The 18,124-nt window shown below is 49.7% G+C and overlaps 1 protein-coding gene across 3 annotated transcripts in view; it reads right to left on the reverse strand.

Moving 5' to 3' along the window:
• Positions 1–18,124, reverse strand: part of CACNA1A (calcium voltage-gated channel subunit alpha1 A) — a 238,334-nt gene that overhangs the window by 31,627 nt on the left and 188,583 nt on the right. For all 3 annotated transcript variants that reach the window (XM_060092233.1, XM_060092235.1, XM_060092236.1), the window contains exons 26-31: positions 15,855–16,015; positions 13,238–13,375; positions 11,251–11,452; positions 9,573–9,737; positions 7,192–7,302; positions 2,354–2,437 (exon numbers count right to left, since the gene is read on the reverse strand). In XM_060092233.1, coding sequence (XP_059948216.1) covers positions 2,354–2,437; positions 7,192–7,302; positions 9,573–9,737; positions 11,251–11,452; positions 13,238–13,375; positions 15,855–16,015 — 861 coding nt within the window. The remainder of the gene's footprint in view (positions 1–2,353; positions 2,438–7,191; positions 7,303–9,572; positions 9,738–11,250; positions 11,453–13,237; positions 13,376–15,854; positions 16,016–18,124) is intronic.

Here is an 18,124-nt window from a genome sequence, read left to right on the forward strand (position 1 = left end):
TATAATTCAGGGCTGAGGGGCTGCCTAACAAACCGCAATCCAAGTACGTTCACAGTAATAAGAGCAATAGCAATAATAATAACCACAATTCGTGAACTAATTCCTGGCAGGTTCTGTGCCAAGCACTTTACGTCAATCGCTCTGATTTGTTCAAAGTTGCCATCTCTTGCCCTAGAATGTCAGCCTTCTGGGGGCAGGCATTCTTGTCTGTTTTGCTCTGTTCCTGGCACCTCTAACAATGCCTGGCATACAGCAGGTGCTTAATGCATGCTTCTATGAATGCATGAATGAATGTGAGGCTTGCAAGGGTCTGAGGCGGCTGGTTATGAAGGTTAGTCCCAAACACAGGACGAGAAAAGGTAATACAAGTTACCCAGGGTCAAACAGCTCATAGGGGAGGGCTGTTTGACTCCCGCAATAGTCCTGATATCCCTGAATTGGATTCCGTGCCCCATTCTCCTGCCCCATCCTCCTGCCCTCCCATATCTTGCAGCCAGGAGAACAAGCCGTTGGGGTCCAGTCCTACAGATCTCTTACTGGCAACTAGAGCTTCAATCATCTTCCTCTACCTGCCCTACTGGGCTGGTGGGTCACCCCTTCTCATCTCTTGACCCAGAGGGATATTGGTTCAAGGCTGTCTTGTCTTCAGCTGGATGGCAAGAAATTTTGACTGCCAGGAGAAGCTCCAGATCTCTTAGAAACTTAGGACAGAAGATGAGGTCTAAGCTCTGGCCCTCTGCCAGGGGACAGTGGCCAGGTGGGGGCACCCCAATGGGGACAGCCCACAGCTGGGCATGACCTCTCTAGAGGAAGGTGTCAGGGGTGAGACGGGGGAAGGGGGAACTTCTGGTTCACTGAAGCTGAAGGCAAAGAATTGTGGCCAGGATACCACTTGGGTGGGGGTATGGGGGATGTGTCAGAGAATGGCTCCTCTTCTGTGTAGCTTCCCAATCCTATCAGGCTTCCAGGATAGAAGAGTGGGCCAATTGATCCCTTTGTTGCTGGGGGCTCAGTTAGGGACGCCCCAGGGAACACCAGTGTGCCCTCAGGAGTCACCAGGTCTGGCTGCATGACTTTAAGTAGGTCCCTCATTCTCCTCAGCATTGAGCATCAGTTTCCTCATCTGTGAAATGGGGCAACACCCTCTTCTTCGGGCCCCACCCCACCCAGATCTATTCTCTGTTCTCCTCTGCCTGTTCTGAGCATCGCCCTGGCTCTCTGGCCTTCTGGCTCCTTTCTGGCTGGTCTTGGCCAATGGAAGTGGCTGGCAGGAGATAGAGGGTGGGAGGAGAGAAAGGTAGGGGTATTTCTCCCCCGATGCTTCATGCCTGCTTTGGCCCTGTCTCTGGCAGGAGCTCTGTCCCTCCATGTTCACAGCTCCCACCAGGCGGCCCCTCTCTGACTTCAGCACCTGGGCAGGTAACAGCTCCCCATGGTGGTTGGGTGCTGGGCCCCTTCCCCTCCGCTCTGTGAATAGTCTCTGCTTTTGGATCCCTTCAGTTGAACCCTCTAAAGGAATTCTTTTATATGCTGAGCCCCTGACCTGTACCACGAGCTAATCCACGGAAAACGCTTGGCACAGTGCCTGGCCGTCCCTGTCAGCTTTTATTATTGTTATTATGACAAGGTTGTTACCACCCCCGGCCCTTGGCTCTGACACTCTTTGCCCTTTTGCTTCGCCTGTGAGGACCTCCTATCCTCCCCACAGCCTCCCGAGGGCCCTCAAGCCTAGGCTCACTGGCAAATGGCCAGGGAGGGGGTGTGGGGCAGGAGCTCTGGGACCTGTGTCTTCCAGACGATGTGGCCCTGTGAGGGGCCACCACAGCGAGGTCCAGCGACCCCCCCCCCCACACACACTTGGAGAACCTCCCAGGCCTGGGGATAGAGGAAGACACATGTCCCAGGGACCCTCCTAAGGTCCTGGGAATGGTGTCCCCCCATTAACCCAAGGGCCATGGCCCCCTCCTCCCCGTGAGCCAGAACATGGTTAGTTCAAGCAGAATGGACTTGAAGCTGGTTCCCTCTGGGCCCCCAACACTGTGTGGTGTTTGGGGGGTGGGGCTCAGCCTTGGGATCCTTTAAGTGTCTCAGTTTTCTCAGTGAGCTCATCCACATTATTTAATCATAAGTCGGTAGCCAAGAGGCAGGGAAGTTCACATTGCAGCGCTAGCCCCATGGCGGTGGCTTCGGACATCCCCGTCTCCCTGCATCACCCTCCTGAGGGGCTGCCCTTGCTCCCAGGGGCCCCACTCCCTCTTTGGTCATGGTCAAGCGCTGGCTTGAGCCAGCCCTCTGCCTCGCCCCTCCCAGTCGAGCCAGGAACTGTCCAGAGAGAAGCCGGCGGGAAACTTACCCCAAACTCAGTCACCAGGATGTCGGTGATGCTGCCCAGAACAGTCACAAAGTCGAAGATGTTCCAGGCATCGCGGAAATAATTCTAGAATGGGGACCCACAAGATAGAGATGCCAACATAGGGCTCCGTGGCTGGCCCCCAAGTCCAGTCCAGGGGGCCCATTAGGGGCACAGCTGCAGACCAGTCAGTTGCCCGGGACAGTTACAGTCATTCAAACAGCAAAATGTTGCTGGATGGACTTCTCAGTATCACCTGTTCTGAGTCCCCCCTCCCTGGAACCCCCCAGCCTTCCCACGGCTTGCTTGGCCCCAGAGCGGGGTCTCCGGGTGCCGCTTCAGCTCTATTGTGGGGGAGGGCTGCCTTTCTGGGCTGTGCCCTGTTTCTCCAACAGTTCCAAGGGCTCTCTGAGACCTCGGATGCTGCATAAATGATGTCACTGGGATCCTCATGAAGACCCTCGGAAGGAAGGTTTATCACCCATTTTATATTAGGCGACTGGGGCTCAGAGAGCTAAGATGCTCACCTCAGACAGCATAGAGGTGAAGAGTCAGGATTTGAACCCAGGTCTGGGCAAGCCCAGAGTCTATGGACAGGACCCTGCTGAATCAGGACCATGCTTATAGCACACTTGCTAAGACAGCAGCCTCTGGGTTCACATGCCAGCTCTGCTACCATCCAGCTGTGTGGCTGTGGGTCAGTGACTTAACCTCTCTGTGCCTCCATTTCCTAATCTGGAGAAGGGGGTTAGGAACAAGGGTGCAGAGGCCTTCTGGGCATACACGAGGCTACACTTCCTAGACCCCTTGTGGTTAGATAAGGTTGTGTGTCTAGTTACAGCCGATGGGTTGCGAACAGAGGCAGCGGGAGTCACTTTCTGGCCAGTGCAGGACCCGCCAGAACTCTCTCAACCCTGGACCTGGTGTCCAGTAATGTTCCAGATGACGGCTGCTCAGTGAGCCCGGGTCTCTGAGTAAACCCTTTGTTGACTGGAGCAACAAAGTGGTGTTTGTTACCACAGCTTAACTTGAGCTATCCTGACTGGTATATCCCTGGGCTGGGTTCTGGCTCAAGTGGGACACACAGGTATAGTATGCTGTTGTGAAAATACTGAAATGTTGGGACTTCCTGGTGGCGCAGTGGTTAAGACTCCACGCTCCCAATGCAGGGGGCCTGGGTTCAATTCCTGGTCAGGGAATTAGATCCCACATGCATGCCGGAACTAAGAGTTTGCATGCCACAACTAAGGAGCCCGCCTGCCACAACTAAGACCCGGTGCAAACAAACAAATAAATAAATATTAAAAAAAATACTGAAATATTTCACACAGTTTGAGCCCACAACAAGTAGCACCCCTGCCTGGATCTAAGGGTCTGGCTCAAATAGACGGCCCTTCCCTTAAGGCTTGGTGGGACCCATGCTAAACACAGGCCTTCCCAGCAACCTCACAAAAGCAGAGGCCAGATCGGGGCTTGGGCCCCATTCTGAGCAGTCATGTCTCCCCTGAGCACCTGACCCAGCGGCAGCCCCTCTGCCTCACAGAGAAGGACACAGGCTTTGGATCTGTGCTTCCCAGGATCAAATTCTTTTAGCATGTACGAATCAAATGTCCTCGGAGTTGGACTCCTTGGGCCTCAGGGCCCTCTTCTGGAAGATAAAGGTATAACAACAATCTGATGAATGTGAGTCACTGAGTGTGGGGTTTGGTATATAGTAGGTGCTCAATAGATGGATGTTGTTTTATGGTTGTCTAAAAAGAGTTCAGGCTCCACTGGCACTTTTTGGTATTTTAGCAGGTGTTGCTGGGGCCCTAGCCATATCCCCTCATTTTTTTTTTTTTTGCGGTACGTGGGCCTCTCACTGTTGTGGCCTCTCCCTCTGCGGAGCACAGGCTCTGGACGCGCAGGCTCAGCAGCCATGGCTCACGGGCCCAGCCGCTCCGCGGCACGTGGGATCTTCCCAGACCGGGGCACGAACCCGTGTCCCCTGCATCGGCAGGCGGACCCCCAACCACTGCGCCACCAGGGAAGCCCCCCCTCATATTTTGACTGTGTACCCTTGTTACTCTGCCCAGGGACTTTCTCTAGCTGCATAGGGGAATTAACAGCTCCTCTGGGAGCAACCCTTGACTATGACAGATGGGCACTGGAGGATACATACTCCAGCTCCCCACCATGGGTGACATGACCTGCGTATGTGCTCTCTGCTGTACCCCAGAGGTCCTCCATGGAACTGCACCCCAGTTATACCCATAGGGAAGCTGCTCACCAACATACCCTGTACTGGCTGCCTTCCCTTCCCCGTCTCACACCCTCTTTCCCCTACGGGGCTTCCTGGAGTCACCTCCCAGATAAATTCCTTGCATTCAAGCTTGTCTCAGGCTCTGCCTCTAGGGGAGCACAAACGAGGACAACGTTATAGGTGTTTGGCTACAGGCCTCAAGCCCCTGGATAGCCCCTCTATCATTTAAACTCCACATGGGGAACTTGGGGCTTCATCTAAAACCGAAGGGGGAGGCGTAGTGCAGAGCCCTGCAGGATTGTCAGGGGTGGAGGAGATGGAGTCCCAGCCCCTGGCAGAATGCATCACTTCACCACCAGAACATTGACTGGGAATGAAAAAAAATTGCAAGACAGCTGCATTGGGCAGGGCTTGTGCCTGGGCTCATGCGCACACCCCCTTCAGCCCTGGGAGGCTGGATGTGTCATCCTCCCATCCTGTAGATGTATACATAGGAGCAAAGAGGCCAAGTGCCTTGCTTGTGGTCACATAGCTAGAAAGGGTCTGAGGCAGGATTCACACCCAGGCATGGGTACTCGAGAGCCTGAGTTCTTCCCGGTACATGTTCTGTGACCCGTTCAGGGTCACACAGACCATAGGTGGCATCCCCAGGACTGGAACTCTGAGTTGGTGCAATTGCCCTGACTGCAGGGTGCCTCCCCCTGCCTGGCTGGTCCTCAGTGCAGGGCCCAATGGCCCAGGCCGTATGTTGGGTTCCCCTGGGTGTCCTCATGAAAAATACAGATTCAGGGGCTTCCCTGGTGGCGCAGTGGTTGAGAGTCTGCCTGCCAATGCAGGGGACACGGGTTCAAGCCCTGGTCTGGGAGGATCCCACATGGCGCGGAGCAACTGGGCCCATGAGCCACAACGACAGAGCCTGCGCATCTGGAGCCTGTGCTCCGCAACGAGAGGCCGCGATAGTGAGAGGCCCATGCACCGCGATGAAGAGTGGCCCCTGCTTGCCGCAACTGGAGAAAGCCCTCGCACAGAAACGAAGACCCAACACAGCCAAAAATAATAAATCAATAAATTAATTAAAAAAAAAAAAGCTGACGCAGCCACAGATAAAATAAAAATAAATTTAAAAAAAAAACAGATTCAGGGGCTCCCACCCCACCAAATGAATAAGGATCTCTTGAGGTGGGTCTGGGGCATCATTCAACTTTAAGTGCTTCTGATGGGTTGCAGGCTTGGTAGCCACTGCTTTGGAGGAGAAAGGTCAGGTGATGAGCTTTATTGTAACACTTTCTGGTATTTATTGAGTGCTTGCAACATGTCAGGCTTGGACCTTCAGTCTCCAGACACACATTATTTGCATTTGGGGTTTGCAAGAGCTCTTTCGAGGGAGAGGCAGAGGATGGGCCTTTCTTGCAATGGAGGAGAGAGAGGTGAGGTGACACAGCCTGAATACGATTGGACTCGAGGTCTCTCTGGTGCCAAAGCCGACAGCTTTTACCACCTTGGGAAGCCGAGGTATGACCCCAGCCTCGGTCTGCTGACACCATGGGCTGTAGGTCATTCTCTTCAGGGAGGTGGGCTAAGCATATCCTCAAGTCCTTTACAGTCAGGCCTCTGTATCCACGGGTCCCACATCTGTGGATTCAACCAATTGCCAATCAAATTGGTTGACTCCATGGATGCAGAACCTGTGGATATGGAGGGCTGACTTACCTGCAACCTCTGGGATGCGATATGAGAACATCTGATTTTTATCAGTGACACAGATCATATTGGTAATCCTGCGGGGGTTTGCTGTCTACTTTCAGGATGGAAAGAAAAGCAAAAGTCCAGTTAGCAGCTGGTGAAAAATAAAGATGTAATTTTTTTCACCTCTTATTTCCTGGGCTCCCTCACCCCACCCTACATCCATAGATCCCTTAGGGGGTCAATGGGCCTCAGGTTAAGACCACTTGCATTAGTGGGAGACGAAATCAAGTTAGTAGGTCATGAACTGCATTAAAAAAGGAGGGGCGTGAGTTCCCTGGGGGTCCAGTGGTTAAGACTCTGCACTTCCACTGCAGGGAGCGTGGGTTTGATCCTTGGTCAGGGAACTAAGATTCCAAGCGCCATGCCATGCGGCCGGGGGCGGGGAAAGAAAAGCGGGAGGTGGGGGGGACATGGAATCAAGGAGATAGACAACTTCAGAGTATAGGGCATGTGCTAAGGGGAGATACAGATTCTGTGAATATTTCATTTTGGTTGTCTGTTTGTACGTCTGAGTACTGGGCTCCACTGCAAAATGTATTTCTTACTGCGATTGTGGCTAGAACAGTTTGAATGCTATGGACTTGCCTGTCTGGATCTCAGTTTCCTTGTCTGCAAAATGAATCATTACCCCTCTCATTGCATCATTTAATAATAGATATGCGCCTGACACAGAGTTTGGTGTTACTTGGTAAGTACAAGAACGCCTAAGTAGAATCTGTGCACGTTGGAGGGATGCTCAAGTCACCACTGGGGTTGGGGGCAGAGGGGTCAGGTGGGGAGACCACCACCCAGCACCCAGTGCCCCTCTGGGCTTTCCCTTAACCCACAGCTCTAGCTCCAAGGCTGGACTTACCAGAATCCCAAAAGCCATGACTTTGAGAAGACATTCCAGAGAGAAGAGGGAAGTGAAGACAATGTTGAATACCCTCAGGGCATTTTCATAAGCAACAGAGGCCCCGTAGAACTAGAGAAGAAAGGAAGAAGAGCAGTGGGGTCAGTGGGCACAGTGTCGAGGACCAGGGCTGGGGTGGCTCCGTGGCTGCCCTTTCCCTGGGGCAGGCAGGACTCGGACACTTGGTTTCCCTACTGATGTCTTGTGGAGCCAGCCCGGGCCTCAGGCAAGCTCTTTACTGGTTGGGCTACTCTTTTCAGGTCAAAACAAAAATTCCTTTCTTGAGTCCTATCTTAGCAGCTGAGATCCCGGGAGAGCCTGGCCCTATTGATGGGCCTCCTGATGGGATGCAGGATGTCTACAGCATCCTTTTTACAGTCATTTCTTTTTTATTTTCTTTCCAGATGTCTTTTTTAATTCTTACCTGTTACACTCCTATGAGACCACTTCCCAGACCAAGATGCAGAACATTTCCAGCACCCCTCCCAAAAGTTTTCACGCACCCCTTCCCAGTTGATAACCCCCCCCCCACCCACAGAGGTAACCGCTATTCTGACTCTCGCCCAAACTAATCAGATTTGAACCAATAACCTTTAAATCTAACTACCAGGTTACAGGAAACCCAGCAGATGGAGGAAACCAATGCACCCAGAGGTGGGACAGTTTTCATTCAACTCATCTGGTTTCCTCAAAAAGTTAACAGCGTGGGGTGGTGGGGGGTCGGGGGTGTGGCAGAGGACAGAGATTTAAAAACAAAAAACTGGAGACCATGTGTAGCCATTTAGATCTTGGCTCAAAAAACAACTTACTGTAAAAGACGTTTTGGGGACAATTCAATATGGATCTTATGGTGTTAAGACTAATCTTGTCAAGCATAAGAACATGTAGGAAAATGTTCTGATTACTTTGGAAAGCACACTGAAGAATTTAAGCGTGAAATAGTGTGGTGTCTGTCATTTAAAACACTTTAAAAAATAGATGAAATGTCCAGAATAGGTACATCCATAGAACACAGATTAGTGGTTGCCAGGGGCTGGGGGAAGGGGGATAGGGAGTCACTGGTAATGGGGATGGGTTTCCTTTTCGGGTGATGGAAATGTTCCAGAAACAGATAGGGGTGGTGGTTGCACAACATCGTGAATGTACCAAATGCCACTGAATTGTACGCTTTAAAATGGTTAACTGTAGGTTATGTGAATTTCACCTCAATTTTTAAAAAATGAGAAAAAAAAATAGATGAAGCAAACACAGCAGAATGTTCCAAATGGGTAACTCTGGGTGATGGAGAATGGGTATTCACAAGCGCCTGGATACTCAGGATGTGGTCCAGGGACCTACAGCATCCGCATCACCGGGATGCTGGTTAGAATTGTGGAGTCCCAGACCCACCCAGACCTGCTGAACCAGAATCTGCATTTTCACAAGATGCCCAGCTGATCTGTGAACAATTTGAGAAGGGCTGTGCTGTTCTATCTTTCTCTCTTCTGTTTGTTTGAAACTGCTATGATCCTAACAATGAAAAGACAAAGCACTTGCTTATGGAGATGAAATTTCAGGTGAATACAGGCACTACTTTTTTACCAGTTCAAAAAATCAACAGCTAAATTTGTTGAGTGCTTTTAAGAATTGAGAAATGTGCTAACATCTTTGCAGGAACTTTCTTATTCAATCCTAATCCCCACCGGGGGCAAGGAACATGCTATTATTATCCTTCCCATTTTATTGACAGGGAAACTGAGGCCCTGAGATGCCACTGGTCACTAGTGCAAGGTTAAATGGTGAATTAAATGGCAGAGCTGGGCTCAAATTCAGGCTTTTGGTCTCCAAAGCACAGGGTGAAAGGTTTTGACTTTTCACCCTGAAGAGGCTCCACGGCCCTGAGGCTCGCAGGGTCTTTACCTGCCCTTCTTTTCTCATTTCTTTCATCAAACATTTATCAAGGGGCTCTTGTTCCCTCTGAGTTAGGCCCTCTCTGAACCCCTGAAATTCAGGGGTGATCAGTACTTGTCTGGCCCCTCGGAGCTCACAGACAGGTGGTAGACGATCAGGCAACCCAACACTGATGTCGTGGCATGTGAGATAACAGACAGGATGCCTGCAAACACCTCATGTGGTCCTGGGAGGTCAGGGAAGGCTTCCTAGAGGAAGGGCTCTGCAGGGGCAGCTGGAAGGGGCTGGCCAAAGTGGTGGGAACCGTGTGTCAGGCAGAGGGGACAACAGGAACAGGGGCTTGGTGGTGACACAGAGTGTGGTCTGCCTGGGAAACTCGTAGCCGGTTCTGTTTTGCGTGGGGCAGGGGTGCGGTGGGGATTAAGCAGTGCCTGGGGGGAGGGGGGACTCACCTTCATCATGAGGACGATGGTGTTGAGGGCGATCATGGCCATGATGGTGTACTCGAAAGGCGGGGACACCACGAACTGCCACATGCGGTATTGGAAACTCTGCTTGTTCTGGGGCATGTGTCGGGTCAGGGGTTTAGCGCTGATGGCGAAGTCAATGCAGGCCCTCTGCGGGACAGAGCGCAGCAGTGTGAGGGCCTGAGGCAGGAGAGAGGCGGCTGGACACCCAGCACCCCCCATCTCATTCGATGCAGCTCTTCTGCACGTCTGCCTGGATGTCTGCCTCTCTTGCCCACCCCACACCCCCCATGAGCTCCTAGCCATGAATGTTTTCTTCTCCTGACAGCTACAGATCCTTGAGAAATTACCATCGGCCAAACTTTGTGCTGACACTCCTCCATTATCTCATTGAATCCCCTTAGCAAACATGATCAATGGGTACTATCAGTAGCCCCCAATTTGCAGATGAGGAAAATAGAGGCTCAGAGAGGTTACGCCTGACGTGGCACAGCTGCCTAGTGAGCGAACCTTGAATTTCAACCAGAGTCTGACGTTGAAGCCTAACCATTATTTTTAAAAATTTTATTGAAGTATAGTTGATTTAAAATGCTGTGTTAATTTCTGCTATCCAGCAAAGCAATTCAGTTGCTTTTTTCATATTTTTTTCCATTATGGTTTATCACAGGATATTCAATATAGTTCTCTGTGCTATACAGTAGGACCTTGTTGTTTATTCATCCTACATATAATAGTTTTCCTCTGCTAATCCCAAGCTCCCAATCCTTCCCTCCCCCACCCCCCGCCCTTGGCAGCTACAAGTCTGTTCTCTATGTCAGTGAGTCTGTTTCTGTTTCATAGATACGTTCATTTGTGTCATATTTTAGATTCCACATAAAGTGATACCATATGGTATTTGTCTTTCTGACTTGCTTCGCTTAGTATGATCATCTCTAGGTCCATCCATGTTGCGAAGCCTAACCATTCTTTCTTACCGACTATTTTGCTTCTCCTTCTCTTTGAGGGAAGGAGACAGGGAGGAATAATAATTATTTAGTCTTAGAGGCCAACAAAGCAGAGGAAGAATGCATTCTAGGTCCTCCACCTAGCTTGGATGATTCTAGAGAAGGAAAGGGTCATGCGTATACTCTCTGGTGGACTGGATTTTCATTTGTAAATATTCACCACCCCTCCCTGGAGGAGATTATACTTCCCTGCCCCACTGACATCAGACATGTGACTAGCTCTGGCTAATGAAATGTGAGAAGTGACACATGTCACTTCTGGGCGCAAGCCACAAGAGTTGGACCATGGTTTGCCATTCTCTCCTTTTTATCTGAAGCATCTTAGAGGGGAACCAGAATAAAGATGACATGGAGAAGAGCCACCTGGACATGCAGTCCAATTCCTTTGTGGATATCTGGCATTGAGATGTGAGGGCTGCTTGTTACTGCATCATAACCTAGTCCAAACTGACTGATACATACACAACTTCTCTCTGATGTGTTTTCCTCTGGAAACCTCATGAAGGGCTGCCCTTCATGCAGACTGAATTCTGCTTGGAGAATGCTGCTGTTCCCTCCCCAGATGCCCCCAGAAGCTGGTTGCTCTGTGTGTGTGTGTGTGTGCATGTGTGATGGGGGGGTGTCAGTTTTTAAGAGGGGATGTAAGTGGGAAGTGGTACCTCATTTTTCTCCAGGCTGTATTCCTCCATCATTTTGTCCCCCTGCTCCTGGAAGGTGATGATGATCAAGGCCACAAAGATATTGACAAAGAAGAAGGGGAACACCACAAAGTAGACGACGTAGAAGATGGACATCTCCATGCGGTACCCAGGGCTGGGACCCTGGTTCTCAAAGGTGGCATCCACGGAGTGCTTGAGGACCCTGTGAGGGCCGGGGTGGGGAGAGGGGGAAAGTGAGACAGGGGAACAGGAATGGAGGAAAATAGTAAGAGGAAACAGAAAAGAAATGAAGAGTCATCACTGTTTTCTGACTGCAGTCACTGTGGTTACTTTATGAAGCCGTAATCTTCCCACCTCTTTTGCCTGTGGGGAGTGTTGCCAGCAATGTCAGTTACTTCTACTGCCCTGTATCGAGGGCCTGTTATGTGCCAGAAATGATGTTCAACATTTTATTCATTTTCCCAGCAGCCCTCTCAGGGAGGTTATTACTGGCTCCGTTTTGCACATGAGGAAACTGAGGTTCGGCTGTAGATCACTCACTCAGATGCGGCCAAGGTGGGATTTGAAACTAGGTTTGTGGTGATGAATGGGAGTGAGTAGGGAGTCACGGAGGCAGGCGTGTGTGTGTGTGTGTGTGTGTGTGTGTGTGTGTGTGTGTGTGAATATTTAAGCACAGGTGGTCGTGAGAGCCAAGGAGGGGTAATGAGGATGCACATGGAAGTGAGTGTATGCACGGCTGCTCTGTACATTTGCACACATCACTCACTGCTCAAGTGCTCTCATCTAAGGGGCACCATTCATACTGTAGACCTGATAGGTTTGTGTATTAATGGTGACAACTTTTTGGCAGGTGGTCATAAAGTGCCTTTTTGGAGCAAGTTCATTAAGTATATTGCAACGCTTTTCTGACAGATGGAAGTAAAGTCTGTTGAGGAATGGGTGTCTTTAAAAATTTGCTCAAAGGTGCCTGAAGGGCTAGCACTGGCCCTGCACGTGTGGATACTGAGTGTGTGCATGGGTGATTAGACAGGCGTGTGTCGGTTGGGGTGTTTGCTGAGCGAGGGAGGGAGGTGAGGATGATGAAGGCACACACTGGAATCTACCAAACCTTCAACCTGCATTCAGCCGAGACCTCTGGGAGGAGGACCGGGGCTAAGGTGAGGCGAGAGAGGCACTTGCCATGGGCACAAATTCAGCAGGTGTCAAACCCCTCAGTAATCGAGATAAATAACATTTCACTGTAATATTTAGTATTTCCTGCAATATTTTAAAAAGTCAAAAGAAATGCCCCAAAGCCCCTGATGAACAAAATCTCAGAAATTTAAATTTTGAGGCCTTCCCTAGCAATCCAGTGGTTGAGACTCGTGCTTCCAATTCAGGGGGCGCAGGTTTGATTCCTGGTTGGGGAACTAAGATCCCACATGCCACGCACCGTGGCCAACCCCCCCCAAACAAAAAAAAACTTAAAAAAGAATTAAAGTTTGGACTTGCACAAGTCAGTCTAACCCGTGTCACCCCAGCCTCAGCCCTGTCTGAGGACAGATTGGTCCTGTGGTCAAACCGACTTGGAAAATGCCAGGTTCACCACCCCCTGGCTTGGAGGATTTTGTTCACCAGCACCGGAAGGGTTAAGAGGATGTGACCGCATGTGTACGTACATGCGGCCTTTCTGTAAATTAGAAACGGTGCCTGTTCTGGGAGCAAACAGCCCCATACACTCAAGGGGTTGGCAAGCCAAGCGACCGCTGGATTTCTGCCCCGAGAAGCCCAACCGCATATGGGGGATGCTGTTCTGCTGACGTCTTGCATCTTGCATTGTCCCCACTTGCATCTGACATCTGGTGCCTCTTGCATTGTCCCCACTTCTGGAAGCCAGGAGCAAACCCCTCCCTCCCTCAGACCTTTCTGGGCTCTTGGTCCCTTTCCTCTCCTGCTTGCTGGAGGCCCCCGAGCTCCTCCTATGGGGCTTTCTGACTGGACCACTTACTGTGGCCAGCCTTCTCCCGTGGACACGGTGAAGAGGGTCAGCAGAGCCCACAGCACGTTGTCATAATGGAACTCATACTTCTTCCACTCTCGGTCCCGCGCCTTCACCTCATTCTTCTCATAGAGGAGGTATTTGCCACTGCCACAGAAAGTGGTGACCATTAGTAAATCAGGGACACCCGTATTTGGCCACCAGAGAGATGGGAGAGGAGGAGGAAGAGGGGCTCACCAGCCCACGCTGCTTCCCACAGCCCAGGAAGCCCGTTTCTCCCTGGAGCTTGTGTGCATCCATTTGGAGATAAATCCACAGATGATGCCACAGCCCTGTGTCCAGTGGGAGAGCCAACTCAGAATCTTGTACCCTTTTCCAACTTGAACACTTCTAGACCCAAGGGTGGGAGCCACAGGCTTGGGGGCAGTTGAGAGCAGGGAGGGAGACAGGCACATTTCTAGGTTCATCAGGCCAAGGGGGGCAGCCGCTCGCTGCTCCTTCTCAGGGTAGGAAACAGACTCCTAGCCCAACGTCTGGGATCCTTCCAAATCCAGGATCCAGACACCAAAATAACCACCGGCTGCCCTTTGGTGCATAGTAACCGTTTATACTAGTGAGAAAAGCAATATTGACTGAGCACTTGGTTAGCGAGAGGTGCAGCCCTTTCCTGGACTGAGTCCAGAACTTTCCATCATGAGGATGACCCAAAGATGGGCGGATTTCAGGTCCACAGTCCCTTAGCCACAATTCCAAAATCCAGAGAGCTCTGAAAACCAAACATTTTTTCCTAATCTGGCAGTTGGCAAGTTCCAGCCTGCAGACCAAATCTGGATCTGCCTCTGGGTGGCCCACAAGCTAAGCAATGGTTGTTTACAGTTTTAAATGGTTGAAACTAAAAGAATTCATTCATGACAGATAAAAATGATAAGAAATTCAAGGTTTAGTTTCCAGAAAGAAAGTCTGATTGGAACACAGCCATGCCTATTCTTTTACCTATTGTCTGCGGCTGCTTTGGAGTTGCATTAGGTGCAACGGAAAGTGTATGCAAAGGCAAAGACAGTTACGATCTGGCCCTTGACAGACAAAGTCTGCCCATCTCTGATCTAACGCGTTTGGCAACAAAACCTGACCCAACTGGATGTGAGGCTCTTTGGACTTGTTATTTATCCCATTTGGTGCAAATTGTTGTATGTTCCCAGGCAGAAATATTGCATTTGAACACAGGGCTGCCTTAATTTAACTGTGCTATGTGCTATGTGGGACATGCACCCCAGAATATTTCTAAAAATCTCAAAGTATTCTGAATTTTGAAACACATCTGCCTATAAAGGTTTCATACAAGGGAACCGAGATGTGTATTAATATCCCCTACTTGACAAAGGTGGCAACTCAAAAGTTAAGCAACCAGCTTATGGCTCATCCTGAAGCCATGGGTCAGAGACTCCTATTCCAAAACTGTCTTTCTTTCTACTTATAGATCCAAGCTGGTTGTAATCAGGTCACCCCCAACACCCAACACCTCAGTTTCCAAGCCCAGGATGAAATGGAGAGGACCCTATGGTCCTTCCCCTTCCATGTCCTCAGCTTGCCTTTTGTCTATGCAAAAACTTTAGCCAAAGAATGAATTTAATCAGAAAAGTGAGAAAATGCAGAAGCAAAGGAAAACAGTCAAAGGAGACCAAATAATAATAGTTTAGTCATTAAGCAAAGTCAAGGACCTTTAGTTCCTTCTGAAGAGCTATAGATAATATTCTGAGCCATATCCTTTGATCTGTCTCATAGATACTGAAACCCCACCAGGTGGAAGAAGTCAACTACATGATGACCAGACTATAGCCATGACATAAGCTGCCACAATTCTGATAATTGGCCTCAAGGAAATGGGAAAAAACTGACCCTGGAACTGAAGATTGACTGTACTTAAAACAATCAAGATGACGCTGATCAGACCACCACATGACCAATTTCAAGATGACTGTCAGGGCTTCCCTGGTGGCGCAGTGGTTAAGGATCTGCCTGTCAATGCAGGGGACACGGGTTCGAGCCCTGGTCCGGGAAGATCCCACATGCTGTGGAGCAACTAAGCCCGTGAGCCAAAACTACTGAGCCTGCGCTCTAGAGCCCACATGCCAAAACCACTGAAGCCCACATGCCTAAAGCCCGTGCTCCGCAGCAAGAGAAGCCACCGCAATGAGAAGCCCACACACTGCAACGAAGAGTAGCCCTTGCTCGCCGCAACTAGGGAAAGCCACGCACAGCAACGAAGACCCAAGGCAGCCAAAGATAAATGAATTAAAAAAAAAAAAAAAGTTGACTGTCACAGCTGACCGTGCTGTTTCTACATGTAGCTCCCTCTCTCCATCTATAAAAACTTTTGTCCACTGGTTGTCAGTGCCGGGGGGAGTTGGCCTTTGGACGAGAGTCTGCCCTCCCTGCACCAACCCCCCAGCCCACAGTTGCTGGCATCCAAAATAAAGCAAACGTTCCTTTCTACCAACTTTGCCTCTTTATTGGCTTTTGAGCGGCGAGCAGCTGGACTCCACTTTCCGTTACAAAGAGACTGGTGCATCTGGCCGCCCCCCACCTGCCAGTCCCGATGGGGATGCCTAGGAGAGTCAAGACTCACCGGCAATCTTTCTCAAACTCCTTGGACTCATCGGTGCAGTGGAAGAACTTGCCCTTGAAGAGCTGCACGGCCACCACGGCAAAGATGAACATGAAGAGCATGTAGACGATGAGGATGTTGAAGACATTCTTGAGTGAGTTCACAACGCAGTCAAACACAGCCTGGTGGGTGGGGTGGAAAAGACAGCGTGAGGGGCTGGGAACAAGCACGGCCTCCACCTCCAGCAGCTCATAATACCCAAGTATTGTCATTATTCCTATTTTACAGGCAAGGACATGATCCAAGTTACTCGGTTAAGGCCACGCAGTTCTGAGAAATGTTGGGGCTCGACCCAATTCTGAGTTTTTATGCATCGAAAACCCCCAATTTTAACCCCTGGGAAATGGGGTCGCTTCTCTGAGCTTCTCCAAGGTAAGCTCATGGCTCTTCAGGGCAAGAGGAAAGGTCCTCGATGGAGATGTTATTTCCTGTTCATTCTGTGTCCCTGCTTCACGTCACTCCCTTCCCCATAATCTGGAGTTGTGGTCCCCTCCCTTTTGCCCACTGATCACTTGGGGGCACTCTAGATTTGCAAGCTGACTTCACGTGCCCTGGAGATTCTGCCCTGCATAAGGTGGAATCCTTCCATCCTCCTCCAGAGAAGGCAGGGGTCTCAGCCTGGAATGTCCCCCGCACCTGCAGCATTCTGCTATTAATCCCAGCGGGTCCTAACTACAAGTAAGCATCAAGGATCGTCAACCTACTGGAATCACATGTTAGCTCTGCCAGCTTCCCCTGGGGGAGAGAGTGCATAGCTTTCATGGGGCTTTCAAAGGGGGCTGTGACCCAGAAAATGGGAAAGAGCCACTGAACCGACTACTTCTGGATTCCACATATGTCAATGCAAGCAAGCTTTCCCGTCCAGAGGGCAGCCGCATTTCCTCTTTGAATATTTATCAACAAAAAGGGGGCATTCGAATCATTATTTCCCAAATCATGGGGGAGGGGCACACCACCGGTGATATCAGACGTACTTTTAGGTCCTATAGGAGCCCAAGACCAAGTAACACTGAATCACATGGTAGCAAAGTTATTCTCTCTTTAATTCTTTCAATCCTTTTGAGTGAAGGAGAAAGTCTTCCTTAGTTGTTACTGTGTTAACACCTAACATTTATACTTTTCCTTTTTTTTGGCTGCGCCATGAGGCATGCAGGATCTTAGGTCCCTGGCCAGGGATCGACCCTGTGCCCCCTGCATTGGGAACACAGAGTCTTAACCACTGGACTGCCAGGGAAGTCCCTGTACTTTTCCTTTTTAGCCAAGAAAGAGCAAGTATCCATGCTCAAAGTCTTTGTCAGGCAATTATTTTGGGCTAGATTTTAATAACAGTTATCTTATATTTTGAACAGATATCTAGTTTTACCTTCTATTAACAGTGGGTTTTGGTTTTCCAACTTAAGAAACTTGACAAGCATTTCCTTTTAAAATAAATCCACTTAAGTAAAAAATAAAGTGACAACTTAAAGAAACATATTAAGAAAGAGATAATACAGGTGCATCCTCAGGTGCATCATAAATTGAAAAGGGGTGTTTGAATGACTAGATTTCATTTCCTTCCTTCCTTCGTTTTTTTTTGGAAACAACAAGCTTTTGGGAAATTCTGGTTCATGCTATTTTTTTCAAGTTTTATTTGTTTGTTTGTTTGTTTGTTTGCGGTACACGGGCCTCTCACTGTTGTGGCCTCTCCCGTTGTGGAGCACAGGCTCCGGATGCGCAGGCTCAGCAGACATGGCTCATGGGCCTAGCCGCTCTGCGGCATGTGGGATCTTCCTGGACCAGGGCACGAATCCATGTCCCCTGCATCGGCAGGCGGACTCTCAACCACTGCGCCACCAGGGAAGCCCCTATTTATTTTTTTTAATTTAAGTATAGTTGCTTTACACTGTTGTGTTAGTTTCTGCTGTACAGCAAAGTGAATCAGCCATACGTATACATATATCCCCTCTTTTTTTGGATTTCCTTCCCATTTAGGTCATCACAGAGCACCGAGTAGAGTTCCCTGTGCTAAACAGTAGGTTCTTATTAGTTATCTATTTTATACATAGTAGTGTATATATGTCAATCCCAATCTCCCAATTCATCCCACCCCCTTTCCCCCTTGGTATCCATACGTTTGTTCTCTATATGTCTGTGTCTCTATTTCTGTTTTGCAAATAGTTCATCTACACTATTTTTTCTAGATACCACATATATGCATTAATATACAATATTTGTTTTTCTCTTTCTGACTT

Source organism: Mesoplodon densirostris, chromosome 3, assembly GCF_025265405.1.
Source record: "Mesoplodon densirostris isolate mMesDen1 chromosome 3, mMesDen1 primary haplotype, whole genome shotgun sequence".
Lineage (NCBI taxonomy): Eukaryota > Metazoa > Chordata > Mammalia > Artiodactyla > Ziphiidae > Mesoplodon > Mesoplodon densirostris.